The sequence below is a fragment of the Arachis ipaensis genome, chromosome B5 (genome assembly GCF_059453495.1).
Source record: "Arachis ipaensis isolate K30076 ecotype BB chromosome B5, ASM5945349v1, whole genome shotgun sequence".
Lineage (NCBI taxonomy): Eukaryota > Viridiplantae > Streptophyta > Magnoliopsida > Fabales > Fabaceae > Arachis > Arachis ipaensis.
Window position 1 is genome coordinate 143,054,340 of NC_142440.1, and position 19,971 is coordinate 143,074,310.

General features: G+C 27.8%; 1 protein-coding gene and 1 long non-coding RNA gene across 31 annotated transcripts; both read left to right on the plus strand.

Moving 5' to 3' along the window:
• The first annotated feature begins 681 nt into the window (after nt 1–681).
• Nucleotides 682–3,000, plus strand: LOC148566055 (uncharacterized). The gene is made up of 5 exons (XR_015883265.1): nt 682–771; nt 898–1,055; nt 1,186–1,231; nt 2,167–2,225; nt 2,984–3,000. It is a non-coding gene; the product is annotated as an uncharacterized LOC148566055 (long non-coding RNA).
• A 5,102-nt stretch (nt 3,001–8,102) lies between these two features.
• On the plus strand, nt 8,103–14,041 carry LOC107644234 (uncharacterized). 30 transcript variants are annotated; one of them, XR_002347252.2, is made up of 7 exons: nt 8,103–8,350; nt 8,465–8,750; nt 10,724–10,789; nt 11,418–11,485; nt 11,568–11,627; nt 13,349–13,546; nt 13,637–14,037. XR_002347252.2 is itself a non-coding variant. In XM_021102826.2 (7 exons), the coding sequence occupies exons 2-6, from the start codon at nt 8,543–8,545 to the stop codon at nt 13,463–13,465; spliced, it is 519 nt and encodes a 172-aa protein (XP_020958485.1). In that variant the 5' UTR covers nt 8,103–8,350; nt 8,465–8,542; the 3' UTR covers nt 13,466–13,475; nt 13,606–14,036. The 30 variants fall into 30 exon arrangements, 6 of the variants coding, with proteins under 6 accessions (XP_020958485.1, XP_020958486.1, XP_020958491.1 ...); XR_002347257.2 differs by lacking the exon at nt 13,637–14,037 and adding an exon at nt 12,486–12,615 and having other exon boundaries at nt 13,349–13,478; XM_021102826.2 differs by having other exon boundaries at nt 13,349–13,475; nt 13,606–14,036.
• Nucleotides 14,042–19,971: the final 5,930 nt, after the last annotated feature.

A 19,971-nucleotide genomic window follows, 5' to 3' on the forward strand; every position in this document is an offset into this window, starting at 1 on the left:
GATTCGTGAGTCACTTTTTCATTTGATTTATTCATGTAACAACTTTCCTCCCATGGTTTATTTGTGTTTTTTACCCAAAAATTTATATTGAAAACTAAATTGAAATCTTTCTATATCTATTAATATATAATAAGAGAATAGTAGTAGGTTCAGTGCTTGACAAGTGTATAGGCTAAGAGAATAGTAGTAGGTTCAGTGCTTGACAAGTGTATAGGCTGATTGATCAACAAGTGTCTTATTTAAATAATTGACAAGTGTCTTACTAATTCAAAATACAAACATAAAATATAATAAATAATAAATATAAACAAAAAGCAAGCAACACAGCAACTTCTTCACGCAACTCTCACCTGCAAAGCTGCAAAAGTAATAGAAGTAGATTTGTAAATCCAAATCAGATGCATGTTGAGTGCGTTTTTTCCTTTTTAGGATTAAAATTTGAACTTGCATTGAAACCAGAGCAAGAGTAAACAAATTTCAAATCAGGATTTTAAAAATCAAATCTTTCCTTGATTCTCTCTCTCTCTTCTTTTTCGCGCTCTCTCTCGGATTTGTTTTTTCTATCATCTTCTTCGTCTGTATCGAGGAAGCTATCGAGCAGTGGTAGAAAGTATTGATTAAGTGAGAGTGTTAAAACAAACGAAGAAAATGAGAGCAAGATCTGAGAGAAGAGGAGACAGACAAAGAGAATCGAGCTTCAGGAGCAGAGGCGAAGAGAACTTTCACAGTGGAAAAGAAGCTCTCATGCCAATGTCAAATATGGTTACTGCGGTATGTGTTTCTTCTACTGCTGTTCGGTCATCGTTCTCTTTTACTATGTTATTCTTATTTAGAAGGCTCAACCAATTTGGATATAACTATTTAGGTTTCTTTTTTCCTGACCGTTGTCGATTTCAGATGCACTAAATCTTGCTGCTATCAGCCAAGAGGCAGCAGTTCGGTAGCAAAGTGGTGACGCCAGAAAGCTAACCGGTGGATATTCACCGTTGGAGATGGGAGAGAAGAATGGTGATGGATATCTTGCCATTGAAGATGTTATCGGCTGTGAGGCAAAGGTAAGCCTTTTTTTTTTTTAATTTCAAAATAAAAAACTACTGTATTTTTTTCTAATCTTCTTCTGTTTTTATTTCAAAACATTTGTTTCCCTTCTTTTAGTTTGTTTCGTGTATGTGTTTTTGGGTTTAGGTTAGATCAAAGCAAGAGCTCTTTGCAGAGGCAAGCCACTAGAGAAGTATATCTATGTCTTTTTCTTATTTCTTATGCTGATGGGATATAATGCACTGTTATTTCTTCACCTAAAATTTTATTTTGACTTTTTAAAGCTTATTTGCTTCATTTTATCTTTTCGTTTTAATTTAATTGTTGTTTTTGTTCTGAGAACGTTGCATATGGTTATGTTGTTTGCTTGCTTTATTAGTTGGTTAAACTATAAATTGTAGATCTAGCATCATATGGTTATGTTACCTTAGCTTCCTGATAATTGTGGTTAACGGATTATAGTTGTGTCCTACTTATTGATGGAGGGAAAGAACTTTTAAGATTTTCAATTAAAAGATAAAAGAACTTCTCAATGTGTGGAAGAAAGATGCTCTTTTTATTCTGTGTTTTGCGTTTTCTATCTACATGGTCGTTTTTTGTGCGAGGAAGAGATTCTTTTAGGATTTATGAGTGAATTTTGCACATGGATGATTTGAATAAACTGTGAACTATAATCTTGCAATCGTTGGGGTTTTGACCACTTCCTTTTTTGTGTATTTTGTGTATCTCTATCTGTAATTTCGTGATCACATGATTCTATTATCATTATTAAAATGATTCACTTTGAGCTTCTCATTAATAGAATAGGAAAAGTAAAGCTTGATGTACTATTAGATTTTCAAGTAAAGAAAAACCTATTGGTAGAGAGAATATTGGAGAAAAGATATTATTTGACATTGAAACTTTGTTTGTTGAAGAGATTGCTTTTGTGGTAAGTTCATTACTTTTTTAGATCCAACAATGTGTGAGCTTCTTTTTCAATCTTTGAATATTGATATATAAAAAATTCATTTTATCATTGTACAATTTCTGTAGGACGCAAATACTCAGATGTTGCATATTCAATTAGTAGAAAGTGTTTCTTGGAAAGATCTAGCATTTTTTAAGTTCTTCCATTTCTTCATGCAGAACATATTGGTGATATATCGAAAGGACTGAAGGCATATCGCAAGATTATTTTTAAAGAGGTATTATTCAAATTTTCTTCTGAACTATGGATGTTGAAAGGGTTAGACTGATATTCATTATTATCTTTATTTAAGATTAGATGTATTCGATAAAGATAATTGCACTATAATTCACTCTTCAAAAGTGAGGATCACAAAGTGGTACTTCCCCGTACTCTCAAAAGAAAGTATCTAAGAGACACACTTACCTTAAAGTATTTTTTTATTTCCTCTGCACCACTTCAGTTTATGAATGTAAACATGTAATACCTGAATCTTAATTTAAAAGAATTAAAAAAACTCAAACTACAAGTATGCATATGCAGTGAATTAATTATTCTTTTATCTTTAAATATGCATTATTTAATTAATTTCATTCAAAGAATATACACAGATAGTGATCAATAGTGAATTGCTTTATATTATGGCATTTTCAAAGAATTAGCTATTAATAAATTTTTTGCAAAGTTACCATTACAAATAAATCATTCCAATAGGCAATAATATTGATGTTTCTTAAGGTCCTTTAATGATTTGCTTTAATAAGCATTCCATACTTTGTTTGCTCTTAGCGTAATTCTAAAATTATTATTGAGAAGTTTGACTAAAGGAAACACATACACGTTTCTGTTGTTCAATCTGGAATTTCGATTTAATAGATTACTTAGATTTATACATGGTCATGTGGGAACTTCATCATGATTCGGAAAAGGCTTTATCTTTATTTGAGCAAGTGATTTAGTGTGTTTGTTGCTGTTTACTGTTTTTGTTGTTGGCAGTAGTCGCATCTCCAAACATGTTCTTGACATAAAGAAGTCAGTATTTTGGCTTGGTTGTGAAGAAGAACTTACGACAGTGATGAAAGGAAGCTCCATGGAAGGAGAAGAGGGCGGCGATGATGGAAACTGATGGAAACTCAGCTAACGCTGTCCAGTCAAATGCAATTGAATATAAATCATATAAAAAGCTCCCCATAGTATTGTACCCAAACAGAGGTATTATTCTATAACAGAGGTACTCCTGATTATTCTATTTATTTAGGTTTGATGCATGTAATCAGCAGCCCTTATTTTATAACATATAGAGAATAAATAATTTTCTATGTGACTGTTGATGCAGCTGCAAGGAGAAAGAATAGTGCCACGGTGAGTGGTGTTACGACCGTCACTAAAGAAGGAGCAGTTGGCAACAAGTTGAAACACCGGTCAAAAGAATGGAGAGTTCTGAGATCCTGTCATCCGATCCGCAGTGTGGGTAACTTTTCTTTTTTAAAAGTAGAAATTTATTTTTATTTTTCTTTCTTTTAAAAAAACGTTACAGAAAATACCATTAGGGTTCGAGATTCAAGCAGAGAGAAATCTATAACTATAACAATTTGACAATTGTATAGATTTTTTTTCACTCATTTTGTAAAACAAATAATTTTTTCCCTTTTTTTAACTTCAGAATGGGATATTGATTATGTGATGGTGCTCAATCAAGTCCTTCAAAATGATTTTTGCAGCTTATGAGTGCTCTTCCAATACTCTCATTATCCTCCAACATAAGTCTATTGTAGTTAAAGTTTCACTTTATCAGTTTGAGACACTATTTGTTCTGTTTTTTTTCTTTTTCTTTATCTGACATTGCATATCTGAGTTTGATGTGATGATATTGGGTTATTGTCAAGGTATTTTCTTTACTTTTCATGTGAGTTGTTCTTCTTTCAGAGACTAATTTTTTTCTTTTGCAACCAATATGCATATATTGACTTTGATTGCTTCAGTAGTGCAACTATACTTAACTCTAGGCATTGATTCATATTTTGACTGTGATAATTTGAGATTCTAGCATTATGAAGTGTTAAAAATGCATGAATTAGAGTATGTATTATAAGACATATATTCTTATACTGTTATACAGTGTCATGATTTATTTGTCCTTAGAAAATTGGTTTTATTTTTGTGTAATATGTTTGGGATATTAGTGTACTTTTTTTTTATGGATAATTTTTTATAACTTGGAAGTTGAAATTGTCATTCTAAGAAATAGTTGCCAATATTGAACCTAGCTGTAAGTGATGGCATGCAGAAAAATTATTAAGAAATCAAATTCAATTTTAAAATACATTTCTCAAAATTTACAATTGAGGGATTAATTTCATGTTCCTTTAAAAATTGAAATGAAAAATTCGGTAATAAACTTTATGTAAAAAAATCATCCAATTAAATATTCATTACCAAGATTTAAAGGGATAGCTGACTTTATTATTAGCTTTTTACTTCTGCCAAGATAGCTATTTTTATTTGTGATTCTTTAGTGTGTGGTTTTAAAATTATGAAGTGTAGAATATGGAGGAGGGCAGCAGTTTAAGGGTCATTTGTTTTACGACGAAGGGTTTTAGTGTGGATCACTTTTTGTAGGTAAGTTTAAGTTTCACCAGTTCTGTTTAATTTTTAAAGGTTAGTTTTTAGGACTTGTTTTTTGGCTTTGCTCATTTTGGTTTTTTCTGGCGTTTTGTTCCAATTAAAGGATTAGTTTGTCTATATGAAATGTTCACTGTTTTTTATTCATATTTTCTAAAAGGATTTATTATGTTATTCTTCACCATTCAAGAATTAGGTTGAATAAGTTTTGTAGGTTGGGAATTCATAGTTATGCATGTGTCGGATGTAGATTAGATGAAATATTGTTGTGTTTCTTTTTTGTTTCACCTTTTGTTTATGTATTTTTGGTATCTTAAACATGTATTGTGGAAGCATTTTTATGAGGTGACACTTTGTTTGATATCGATTTTTATTGGTTTAAAGTTGATCAATTAAGTTATTGTAGCATATTAGGGATTGGTAATTGATCTGTAAATTTAATAATATTTAATGTCTATGACCAATTTGAGTCTAAGAAAATAATCTCACTTCATATTATAAGCATTAGAACTAATAATATTGTCATAGATAATTGGGTATTAGGTAAGAAAGATGTTATATTTTTGCTCCATTTACATTCAATTTTGAAATTGGGTTACTATCTTTTATTGCGTTTATTGAACTTAATTTTAATACTTTTAAATAGTTATCTTGGATGTGTCTGCATATTTTAGCTACCCATAAACCTTTTGAGCTTGATTTTCACATGTCTTGCAGTTTTCTTTATTGGTGGTAAATAAAAAGATTCTACTAGCTGTATTGTATTATCGGTTGTTATTTAATTTTATTGTTTTCGTCTATATTGGCTGAATTGATTATGCTGCACAAGTGTATAACTCATAACTTTTAGACAATTAAATACCATTATATTCATCATTAATTTTTGTTCTTTTTTAGATCTATATTTCAATTTGTGTCTTTTCTTTGTGGTATATTGATCTTTTGTAACAAAAATGATTTTATTGAAATGGTAGTTTATTTAAAACTGCTGTGAACATTTTTTAGATCTTCTTAGGATTTATTTATTGTTGCTTTGTCTTTTTAATAGGCAAAAAATTGACATATTCACGTGGGTGGTTGAAATAATTTTGGATAGAAAAATTATAAAGGCAAGTTGTTGTTTTATTAAAATTGATATTCACGTGGGTGAAATTTTACTACCAGTTATTCTTTTATTTAGATTTGTTAATAATTTTTTTATAATTCCTATTCTTTACAAATTCTTTACAAAAAAGTAAATTGTTCAACTTGCAAAAAGTTTATTTTTTGTACACTCATGATAGAATGTTTAGACTTTATAAGATGCATTACTTATTTTGATTTATCACTACTCGATATTTGCAAGTTCTGTTATCTATTTTTTCTATCTATCACCATACCATTTTCATAAGGGTAGTTGTCATATTTCTTCAAAGTTCCAGATAGTCGTTCAATTTTAAATGGAAAGCATATTCATATCATAAGATAAATAATTATTTTTGTGATATTTTCAGTTACATTGGATCTGAGCAACCTCCGGTGAAGTATCTAGAGCTAAGCAACAATGGAGAATTTAAAAATATGAATGTTACCGAGTTTCCAAGTTATTGAAGTGGGTGTCATACATTGTTATTGTGCTTTCTTTTCTTTTTTAGTTTTTATTCAAAATATGAGAATTCAAAGCATTGTGGTATTAGAATGTGTAACATCTTTTAGGATTCTTCTTTTCTCAATATTTTTATGTTCAAATATCTTATGTGAAACTAAATAAACCCTTTTTAAATAAGAAAAAAAAATCATATTTGTGCCATTTAAGTTGGCATTTCATTTTAATATCAAATGGTTGAATCAAATAAATATCAATTTAAATATGCGATTGAGAAAGACTATATATTGAAGTGAACTGATAAATTTATAAAACAGCAAACCAAAAAATTTGATTTGTTGCATTGTGTTTTGAGAAGGTATTAGTCTTTAAAAGATGATATCTCAATTTTATTGTTTTCTGATACAGATGAATTGTTTTATATTATGAAGTAGAGCAATTGAAAAGAAATGTCTATTTCACATAAGAATTTGTCTCTTTTATGTTATGTTATTTTATCAATTGCTATTCTTTATCATCTTTTTCATAAAATTGACACTCCTATATTAAGTTTCTCTTTGCCTATGACTTTAGACTCTAGCTGAGTAATTTTACTTCTTTATCATGTTCTAAAATAATTAACATAAATCACATTCATAGATCGTCAATCTAATTAATATAATAACTTAAAATTTTATTGAAGATCACTTAACATCAAATAAATAATGTGACTATGCTCCTATTTTATATAGATATTTTTTTAAGATGGTACAAATGGTAAGTGTTTCTCATGTGGTATTAATTAAAGGATAAAATTTTAAGATTTTATTTTTAAAAAATAAAAACTATTTTAGGTTGGTAAAATAAATAAATAATTATATCTCATTTAACTCACAAAATACTTACCATATAATAGTAATAAAAAATATTAACTATCAAATAGGTAAAAACTCAAAATATATTTTTCAAGTAAAAATCCTTTGTTGAATAATTAAACAAATAAATAAAATTTATTGTCTTAACTTATTATGGTAAATAACAAATCAAATATATTTTTTATTTTATTCAAAATTTAGGTGGTGGAGGATATATTACAATAAAAAACAAGATATATTTATGAATTTATTAGTAATAAATATTAAAAAAAATAATTTAAGTGATTAATTTTTGTTATTTTCAATATATATACATCTTTATAATAAATACTATTTTGACACCAGTATTTTCTTAACAATTATACATATATTTTCTTTGTTTTGTTAATTAAAAATAATTTAATTATGTGATTAATTAATTATAAATATATTGTTGTACAGGTATAAAAAATATTTAGTATATAAGTAATATTTTTTATGTATTTATATTTTAATTAATATAATTATTTTTCTTTCATCATTAAAATAGAAACCTCTTTAAAATGATATACAATTTATTATATTTGTTGTTTGTGTGATTAGAATATAAACTATTTTGATTAAAGTTTTACTTTTTTTAGATAGTATAACAGGAACTATGTAACCATATTTATTTAAATACTCAAACACAGACTTTTATATTTAAGTGAAGTTTACTAATATAAATAAAAAATAACAAAATTATTTTAACTTTTATAAATATAGAATAAAATAGTTTTGTACACTACATAATAAATTTTTATATATGAAAACTTTTTTTAAGTTAAAAATAATAACTATTAATATTAATAGTTTAGTATCAATAAATTTTTATAATAAAATAACATTTGTCCCGGGCGTAGCCCGGGTTGTACACTAGTTCTATATATAATAGGAGAGCAGTACATGGCTGGTTAGCTGACAAGTGTTAGGTTTCATTATGTGACAAGTGGCACTTGACTTTGATATCAAAGTGTTGAGATAAATTGGTTGGGCGGAATATTTGAATTTTAAATCTATAATGTAATATATAATTAAGTGTTGATATTTTGTGTTTTCTCTTTCTCCTCTCTCTTACTCACACTCTATCGCTCTCTGATTGAGAAAGTAAACACAGCAAAGATGAAGAATAATATCGGTAGCTGTTGATGCAGCATTGAAGAGGAAGAATAGCGACAGTGGTAAGTGATGTTGCTACCGTCAGTGAAACAGTAGCAGCTGGCAGCAAGTTGACGACACCGGTGAATAGAATGGAGATCTCCTGCCATCGGTGCTGTCGCGGAGGTAATTCTTTTAAAATTAAAAAAAATCATTTATTTGTATTTAATCTGCTGCTTCTTTTCTTTTTGGTGATTGCGACGAAGATCTTAGGACTGATTTCGAAGTTTCATGCGCCAGTGAACCGGTGCCGGAGCTTACTCGGGTTTCGAGAGTGAGTGACGGCGCCGGATGGGAGGCTTTTGGCAGGGAAAGTGAATGAGACAGAGACACATGTGGTGGTGGTGCAGGACGGAAGCGGGGACTACACCCCCACCATGGCGGAGGTGTGAAGCCATGAAGGCCTCGGAGAAGAAGAGCTTGAAGAGGACAGAATTGGAAAGATTGGAACAAATTGTGGAATTGTACCTTCAGCAGCGAAACCTGCACAGCTTAAACATTTATGGAAGGCACCTCACAACTCAGGGTATGGCAAATATTTTCATTGATTTTTTGACATTATATTAGGGATGATAATTTCAGTGTTATTTTTTAAAGTTTGATTAGTTTAAAATCATATGCATCTTTTTGAACCTTAAAATCATATGTCTATCTAATTGCCCATTATATATTAAATTGCGGTGATATTTTGAAAGGGAACTATTTTACAATAGTTTTGCTTGCATTTTTCAATAGATGTTGCATAAAAGGGCACTGTTTGGGGATTTATAAATCTGGATACAATTATGTTAGTATGAAGCTTAAGCCATTACCCAAATTCCAACCTGCAATTTAAAGTAGGAATAAATTCAATTAAGGGGATTTGGATTTGTGTAGACACGGACCAGTATTAGTTGCTACATTGTTATTATTAACTGATTTAGAGTTTCCACTAGCATTGAAGTAAGAAGTGTAGAGTGAGTAATTTTGAATATTTGAGACTCGAGAGAAGTTGAAACTGTTGATATCTTTTATCTAAGGTTTTTAGTATATAGTAAGTAGCTGCAAAATGGGACATGAGACAGTGCATTATTGGTTATACTTTGAGCTCAGAAGAGAAGCATTTTCCAAATAATTGATAGATTGAATAGTTGCGTCAAATAAAAAGTTTCTGCTATACACAGGTTGCTTTATGTATAAAATATCAGTCTATCAATTTTGGAGTGGTAATATAGCCCAATCTAATAAATTTAAAATTATGATTTTGACTTTTTGATAGCCATTTGTTCAACTTTTGTCTATTTGTTAGGAATCTCTTATTGAATCTGTGACCAGTACCAAGAATGAAACTCTATCCATAACAGCTAATGAAGGTTATTGTTGATTTAGGATAGAATTTTAAATCAGTTGTTCATAATTAACTTTGCACAACTAAGAGTATTAGAGGTACAAAGGAAGGAAAAAGTGCAGGTTAGTGGGAGTGCATATGAATGACTTCTTAAAAATGTGTTTGAAGTTGTAAAATTCATTCATCATATCTCTAAAGCAATCAAAGTAGTTTTGCTATCTTATGATCAAATATATGCTTCAAGTGGATCCTTTGTTAAGTTACTGCACCATTTGAAACTGCTTTATTACAAATATCAAAATTTTGGTATTTAGTTAATGGAAAAAATGGTCTTCAAATAGAATTTTAGTATTACGCATTATACCATCAATAAAATAGAAAGCAGACTATATATATAAAAGCCCCAACATGATCAATGTACAGTATTTGTAATACTAAAATTTTTGTAATACTATTCTTAATAAAGTATCTTGCCTGATATAAAAGTCCCAACATGATGTTAGAATAAAACTGATGTAAGAATAAAACTGTTGGATCCGCAGAACCATAAATTTCCCTTTTTTTTGTTATACTTTTTTCGCATTTGGAGTTGAATGTTGCTGTCTTTCCTGCAGTCGTGCATCATACTAGGGGCTGATGAAAATTGATAAAATAGGACGGATTCTATAGTTTGTAGAAAAGTCAAAGGGATCTGATCCGAAGAAATTGGTATGTTAATGGTATCAAAAACCTCAAACTTCTAACATGTTTCTTTACAACTGCAGTAAGTTGACACTACTGTCCTAGGGTTATCTACAGAAGAAGCAAAGAAACATCCTTAGATTGCGTCAATGAGTGGGTTAATAATAAAGTCCAAAAATGAAAGATTATCATAAATTAGTTTTATTTTCAGTAATTAATTGTAGGTTTAATTTTTTTTTCCTTTCAAATGATCATAGGTAAAATCACCTAAGAAGTGAATTTTTTTATGGTAGACTGTTTGGATTGTGTTAAAAAAAATTCAAATTACTATCATCATGTTTATCAGTATAAGAATTTAAATTTTCGTTCTTTTCCTTTTGTTTTATTAATCTGATTTGTGTAGTGTGTTTTTCTAAATTTTTTTGTCGTGGATGCAACCCATATCCTTTGCAATTACTGTTCTGGATTTTCTTTGGTTTGATGATTTACAGGTATTGATGACATCCTTTATGCTTACAGTTCTGGATTGTCAGCTAAAATTGCAAGGAATATTATTGGTACCAGATTTTTAATTTTAGAGGTTTTCATTCATGTAAGGAAGCAAAGTTTCTTTTTGACATTTTTGGGAATAACATTACTTATTTGGCATACTTTTGATGCTGCACATGCTCTGACCAATGGTGTTCTTCTAACTGATATTTAAAGGGATTGAGATGCATTCTTACAGGGTTTAGCCCTATATATCATGGCTTTACTCTTCCATATTTGAAGGGATATTTTATCCCAATTTAGTTTTAATATTTCTATACATGTCAAAAGTTTTTTCTTCTTTTCTAAACAAAAAGTTCTCTCTTCATTCATGTGATGGTAATGTGTCTTTGTTGAGGAAATTCTAGCTTACATATGCTTTTTCTTTCTTTGGATGCATGCAGTATTTTTACTTTTATGTTGAAATGTGCTATATATTTAAGTTAAGACGTTATAAGTTTGTTGGTGCATGCATTATAGGCACAATTTTAAAATGGTATTCTAGGCTAAGAAACAATGATGCATTCAATCATGTGCAGGACCTTGACATTATGGTAATGAAATATGATATATATGTTTTTTTTCTGATACATAGTTTCAAAAGTTTGCTACAAGATACTACACAATACTTTCCTATACTTAACTCTCTTTTTGCAGGGACTTCAGGCGAGCCAGGGTTCAGGAGGAGGAGATCTTCTCCCTTTGGGAACAAGTTGATATTGCCTGTATGAATGTATGGAATATACAGATATCAAATATGTATCTAAATTTAACTCCATGAAATTAAATGATTTTATTTGGATGTAGGAACTGCAGATGTTGAATGAGAAATGCAATCTGGAGAGACAATTCTCTGAACTAAGAATGGTTGGTTGAAGTCTTTGTTATTTATAGTTTAATTTCAGCAGTTTGTTGAATTAGAAGAAATTTAAAATTAGTATAGCTGATCGATTTTCAATCTTTTGAATTTGTTCTTTATTGATTATAATTTGTCCGGAATTCTAAAATATTGGTTAATCTACCATAATTTATTTTTTCTTTTAAACGAATGAAGTGGCTTTAGAATTAAAGAAATAACTAATGAGAATTGTAAATAATTTAAGGTGTCTTCTTTAGGAAGTTAAATGAGGTGTTAGTGTGTTACTTTATTTAGTTTCAATATATGTGAGGCTTTCCAAAATAAAAGGATATCTATTTAGTATTTTAGGGGTTTTAAATTCTTTTATTGCAAGCTTTAAATTGCATATGTGAATAGTGCTTTTGATGATTTTGAAGTTTAATTCTGCAAACTAAGATTAAGGCATGAGTTTTGCATATTAACATAGGAAAAATCTAGAGCTGATTTACTCTCCGAGACAATCGTTGAGTAAGAGACCAAGGTTAGTGCCTACATCAAAATTTATTAGTTATTTTACTTTGATTTGCACTAATCTTAGACTACTCATTATTTAGTGTGCTTGATTAGCTTATTTCTATTTATTTGAGATTGGCCATTAGATGAAATAATATAAATGTAACTTATCATCAATTCATAAGTCGTATAATAATTGCATAATAACATTTTGAATTTGATCGGGTATTTTTTGTTTTCTGTGAATTTTTGTGATATTAGATAGTTAACTCAAATGATTATTTAATAGTTACAAAAAAGTTAAATGGGAACTATACAAGAAAAAAAAAAGAAACAGCGTTTACAAGATACTATTTTTGTGATATTATTTTCAGATACATTGGAGCTGAGCAACTTCCCAGTGAAGTATAGAGAGCTAAGCAATGATGGAAAATTCGGAAATATGAATGATGTTACTGTGTGTTCCAGTTACTGAAGTGGATTTAATGCATTATTATATAACAGGTGGAAAGTAATACAATACCCCATAGAATATTAAACTATGAATAGTCATTTAATATAGTAAGCAAAGGATTTGCAATCATGAAAAATACAATAAACTTCTTTAACATTATTAGCATGTTTAAGTTTTGCATTTTTATAGAGTTGAAGCTTGGAATATGAGCTCAAGTCTAAAAGACGAAGAGTAAAAACTAAAAAGTAAGATCAAATTCAGTTGAACTATACTAAAAATGTTTTACTTAGCATATGTTAATTTTTAATACTAACTTTACTCAATTATTTACACTATATTTATGGTGAGGTTTGTTATTATTTATTTATGTTGAGTTGTTCTTGATTTTGTAATTCTTCTTTCATAAAGGCTGTTCTGTTTTTTTTATCTACACCTTTCTCCAATAAAAATGTTCTTATTAGTACCCAGATGAGCAGCACATATGAACAAGGTAACATGACTGATATATATACAATGGATCATATGAGCAGCTCGTGCGAAGCGCGGGAAATACTAGACAAATGGGGTTTACAAACTCTCTATCTCTCTATATATATAATAGGAGAGCAATACATGATTAATTGATTGACAAGTGGTGGTCCTTATTGTATGACAAGTGACATTCTAACAAAATAAGTTGAATTTTGAACCACAACATTGGGCGTAAATTTTATCTCCATTTCCTTTCAAATCAGTTCAAAACCATTCACACTATCTCTTATGCTCAACTTTTTTTTTTGTCAGGTATATGAAGCATTCAAAATACAAATAAAGAGAAAACATTTTGTCACTATATCAGTATATCGTCTAATTCGGGTCAAAGGTTCCTCCTCTGAAATCCTCTCATTATTGGAGACGTGATACTTACACGGTATATTGTTCACTATATCTTCGAATTTGCGCAGTCAGAATTATTTGGTATTTTTTACATTCTCTGATCGTGTGAGTTCCAATTTCCTCTAATCTAACTGTATATTCTTGCACGTTTGATAAATCTACAGTCTATGTGATGTATTTTGGTCGGTGATGTAGTTGCAGCGGTGGAGTTGCTATTAAATAAGCGACGGTAAGGGTGGCTACAGGTTACAGCGAGTTCTGTGCCTCCTAGCTCACTTGGAGTTATCTCTGTGCCTTTAAAAGCTAGATCCATGGCTAAAAGAAAGACAACTTAGGGTAAATTCCTCCCCAGCTTACTTTTTGTGCACCTGGATTCCATATCTTCGTTTAAGAGTTCAATTAGTGTGGTTATAGTGACCTACATTTGGAACCAGATTGTATCTTAATGCTGCAAGTTAGAAATAGAGACTTTGATTTAGCACACTTAATTCTTGTCAATTGTTTTTCCTGAGATTAATGATTGTGAAGGTTGGAATTACCAAATTCGATTATTTTGTGTAGGCTCCTGATTATGCTATGTCATCTATTATGGTTTCTATTCCTGTCTCATCTCTTTTTTTCTTCCATCTTTTTGGCTAAGACTTTTTTTTCTTTTTGCTTTTAATGTGTAATTATGATTTGAAAGTAATTGTAAAAATTTGGTAATTTGAATACTATTGAATTTCTATTAAGTATGTATGATTTTAAATGGTGATGATATTATTCATCATTAAGTGGGAGTGTATAGTATTGGACAAATATATGTGTATTTGTGTGTTCATAGAGGATACAAGACAAGGGTAAGAAATTTGGTTCATATGTGAAATCTGAAAAGCTAAAATGGTTTGTGAGAAAAATTGGTAATTGTCATTTTTCTTGCTGAGAAATCTTTTCAATTGTCATATTTTGAAAATCATATTTTGTCAATTTTAAAATACTTTAAATTGAGTTATTTCTTTATAAAAAGTTTAAATTTGTATATATTCATATACATTTAATTATCTTTGTTCAAGCTTAAATTTTTTGTTAAGTATAGTCATTATTATCTACAAAAAGTCAAAAATTATGATTTTTGTAGGAAAGTTGTGAATCATTTCGAATTGAATCATTATTTTGTAAAAATAGTATTCAAATAATAATAAGAGTTAAAATGTGTTGTTCTTTTAATAAGAAGTTATCAATTTAGCATGTATTATCTATTTGAAATTAGATGTAATTAAAAAAATTTAATTAATGTGTTGGACCTTTTATCTAACCAATCCTAATTAATAGTTTTATAATTAATTTTTTATTGTGATTCAATTGTATTAATATTATATTATTTTATCCTTTATATGATCAATTTTTTGAATTTTGGAGACATAATTATTAAATTTAAACTTTATTCCAATTGATTAAAGGAAACTCGTGTGTAGCGCGGGTTTTACAATAGTATCCTATAAAATTAAGTTCCCCTTTCCCCACGTGTCGTTTCCTGCTTTCCCTTCTTCTTATTCCCTTTCACGTTCCTTTACTTACCACTCATTAAACGCTAGTACATACATACATCCATCAATCAATCTATCCCAATGGCTCATACATATAATACATCTATACATCTATCAACCTATTCTGATATCGCTTTTCCTGTGTCTACTGACCCTACTCTCATCCTTCTGCCGAACATGTGTTTCTTATATTGTTCTTTATTATCTACCTATAAATTCTATTATTTTACTCATCTATACAACTCTTAATAATCTAATATTTTTTAGTCAATTTTTCTCAATTATCAATCAGTTAAATTTTAGGGGTTACGGTTTATTAATTTTTTATATTTTTGTATCTCAATTAACAATCATTTAAGTTTAGGGTATAAAGATTAGAATTTAGGGTTTATTACTTTTTTTATATTTTTATTTTATTTTACCAATAATTTATGATCTAAAATTTAATATTTAAGATTTAGAATTTAGGAAAGGTTTATGAATTTAATGTTTAAGGTTTGGTTTGTTAATCGTATATAAATTTCAATTTATAATTGATGGTTAAAGGTTTATGGTTTAAGATGTAGAATCTAGGATTTATGATCTATTAATATTTGTATATAAATTTTAACTTATAATTGAGAGTTTAGAGTTTAAAATTTAGTAACTTTTGTATATAATTTTCATTTTTTTTTCTCAATGTTGCATACAATTTTTTATTAATCTATGTATATTTTAGTAATTATTATGAACGGTTTAAGGTTTGCCATTTAAGGTGTAAAGTTTAGTCATCTTTGTATATAAATTTTATTATTTTTTCTCATCCCTCCATGCAATTTTTATTAATGTATGTATAGTTTAGTAAGTATTATCAATTGTTTATATAATAGGGTTTAGAATTTAGGGTTTATTAATTATTATATATAAATCTCAACGTATAGTTGAGGGTTTATGATTCAGAATTTAGTATTTAGGGGGTAAGATTTAGAATTTAGTAATTTTTTTATATAATTTTTATTATTTTTTTCAGTGTTGCATACCATTTTTATTAATTTATGTATATTTTAGTAATTATTATCAATGGTTTAGAGTTTATAATTTAAGAGTTAGGGTTTAGTAATCTTTGTATATAAATTTTAGGGTAAAATACTAAAATAAAATATTTGGACTCCAAAATTATGAAAATACAATTTTTGCAGTTTGGATAAAAAAATACAACTTTTTACAAAACTATATAAACCATTGATGGGTCCCACAGCTTCTAAATACATGTAAACCGTGGTACGGTTCTCCGGTTTACGTTCAAAAAGAATTTGCAAAGAAACCGTGGTAGGGGTTCCACGGTTTCCATGTGAAGGATTTTGTGAAAAAATCGTGGTAGGAGTTCCACGTTTCTGTGTGTATAGCAATGTGCATAAACGAAGGGTTCCAGCGGTTTATACTGGAGAAGTCTTCAACTATGGGTCTGCGTTCACGTTGGGGAAGGTTAATTATCTTTGAGAAATTAGGTGAAAAATTTATTCTATTTCTATCAATTCTACCCTTTATTTTCTTCTATAAAAAGAATGCAAGTAACCATATAACTTTTACAGTAGTTCTTTGTGTATGTTCTTGGTTCCAATTTTTTTTTTCATCAAAATTTTTTAGATTTATTTCAATCATTGCCAATATAAATATTTTAATTTTTTTATTATTTTTAGTATTTTTTTTCATATTTTTATTTTTATATTTTTTATTATATTTTTTATTTATATGATAAATATTTTTTATATTATATTTTTAGTATTCTAATATTATTTTTTTAGTGTTCTGATGTTATATTTTTATTATATTTTTTTATTCATATGACAACTATTGTTGATATAATTTTATTTTTATTAATTTTTATGATATTTTAATTATTTTTTGTTTATATAAATTCTTTTTCTCTATCTTTTATTGTACTATATTTATGTTGTGTATAAAATTTTTTTATTTTTTTATTTGGTTTTATTTATATGAATTTTATTTACTTCTTATTATAATTTTTTTATATGATATATGCTATTGGTTGTAATTATTATATACTATGTTTGTATAAAATTTATTTTCGTTTTTATTGTACTTTTTACTGTACTTTATTTTCATTTCTATTATATACTAAGTATAAGTAACAAAAGACTTATAAATAATAAAAATTTATAGTCTAAAATGATACTAAATTAAAGAGTACTAACAATACTAAAAAAATTATAGAATATTTTCTTTTTATTTGACATTATAAAATGTATAATACTTTCTTTCATATTTTTATTTTTTATTGTATTTATTTTATTTATATGATAAATATTTTTTATATTATTTTTTTTAGTGTTCTACTTCTTCATGTATATTATTATTTCTTATTAGTTTTTAGTTCATAAAAAAAAAAAAAAAAGAAAACCATGGAACCCTTCCACGGTTTATGCCTATTTTTCATCCTCACAGAAATCCTGGAACCCCTACCACGATTTCTGGCCAACCAAATGCTTCCTTAACGTAAACCGTTGAATCCCATTAGCAGATTCTGTGTATTTGAAAATCGTAGAACCCCTTCAGTGATTTACATAATTTTGTAGAAAATTACATTTTCGTATCTAAACTGTAAAAGTTGTATTTCGGTAAATTTGATATTCAAATATTTTATTTTAATAATTTACCCTAAATTTTATTATTTTTTCCCATCGCTCCATACAATTTTTATTAATGTATGTATAGTTTAGTAATTATTACCAATTATTTTTGTAATATGATTTATTGTTTAGGGTTTATGGTTTAGGTTTAGAGTTTAGCGTTTATTAATTGTTGTATATAAATTTCAACTTATATTTGAGGGATTAGGCTTTAGGATTTAGTAAATTTTGTATATAATTTTTATTATTATTCTTTTTCAGTGTTGCATACAATTTTTATTAATCTATGTTTATTTTAAAAATTATTATCAATGATTTTGAGTTTACGATTTAGAGTTTACGATTTAGCAATCTTTGTATATAAATTTTATTATTTTTTCATCGCTCCATACAATTTTTATTAATGTATGTATAGTTTAGTAATTATTATCAATTATTTATGTAATAGGATTTATGATTTAGGGTTTAGAATTTATTAATTATTGTATATAAATTTCAACTTACATTTGAGAATTTAGACGATAGAATTTAGGGTTTAGTAATTTTTGTATATAAATTTCATTATTTTTTCTTATTGTTGCATACAATTCTTAATAATCTATGTATATTTTAGTAATTATTATCAATGGTTTAGAATTTGCGATTTAAGGTTTAGATTTTGGGGTTTGGAATTTAGGGTTTGAGATTTAGGGTTTATGATTTGGAGTTTATGATTTAGGGTGTAGGATTTAGAATTTAGAATTTATTAATATTTATATATAAATTTCATCTTATAGTTGAAGATTTAGGGTTTAGTAATTTTTGTATATAATTTTTATTTTTTCCTCATGTTGCATACAATTTTTATTAATCTATCTATATTTTAGTAATTATTATCAATGATTTACAATTTGCAATTTAGGGTGTTGGGTTTAGTAATCTTTGTATATAAATTTTATTATTTTTTTCTCATCACTCCATGCAATTTTTATTAATGTATGTATAGTTTAGTAATTATTACCAATTATTTATGTAATAGGATTTAGGGTTTAGGATTTATTAATTGTTTCATATAAATTTGAACATATAATTACGGGTTTAGAATTTAGAATTTAGTGTTTAGAGTATAGGATTTAGAATTTAGTAATTTTTGTATATAATTTTTATTATTTTTTATGTGTTGCATATAATTTTTATTAATTTATATGTATTAGTAATTATTATTAATGGTTTAAGGTTAGCCATTTAGGGTTTAGTAATCTTTGTATATAAATTTTATTATTTTTTTCATCACTCCATATAATTTTTATTCTTGTATGTATAGTTAATAATTATTACCAATTATTTATGTAATATGGTTTATGATTTAGGATATATGGTTTAGGGTTTATTAATTATTATATATAAATTTCAACTTATATTTGAGGGTTTAGAGGTTATGGTGTAGGGTGTATGACTTAGGGTTTAATAATTTTTGTATATAATTTTCATGATTTTTTTAAAGTATTGCATACAATCTTTATTAATCTATGTATATTTTAATAATTATTATCAATGGTTTAGGGTATGTGATTTAAGAGTTTAAGATTTAGTAATCTTTGTATATAAATTTTATTATTTTTTTCATTGCTCCATACAATTTTTATTAATGTATGTATAGTAATGGACAAATGACTTGATTAAACCTAATGTATTTTAATATGTCCTGAATGTCCCAAACCAAAAAATGTAATGTTAAAGTCCCAAACCACATTTCTATATAAATCGAATTGAGTGAATTTGATTTAGCGTAACACGTAGTAAATCGAATCTAATTGATTCGAATTAAGTAAAAAACGCAGTTAAAATGTAATCGAATCAAATCAATTCAATTTGACGTTCTCCTACTAAATCAAAACAAATGGCTTCGATTTACAGATGAACCTAAATCGAATGTAATAGATTCGATTTATAAACGAACGTAAATCGAATGGATTAAATTCGATTTACACATGCACCAATGTTAGGGTAAATCGAAACTAAATGTTTTGATTTACAAAGCAATGGAGTATATAAAAACGAGCTTATACACGAAATTTTATAGAAGAGTGAGATTCAAAATGGCTAGTGATGAGAGTTTTGAAGCTTTTGTGCACTATAGAGGGTCAATTAAGAAGAAAACGCGATCAGGAATTAAGTTCACTGACAAGGACCCGATGAGTGTTTTTCTCAAACCTTCGACCAGTTTCGCTGAGTTTAAAAATACTATACTCCAGAGACTAGGACTGCATGGCGTGAAACGGGTGGAGAAGTTATTCTATAGAATTTCAAGCAAATCGAACCAACTAGATTCGAATTATGCTCAACCCCAAGTACATGTAAATCGAAACAAGTAACTTCGATTTACAAAATCATC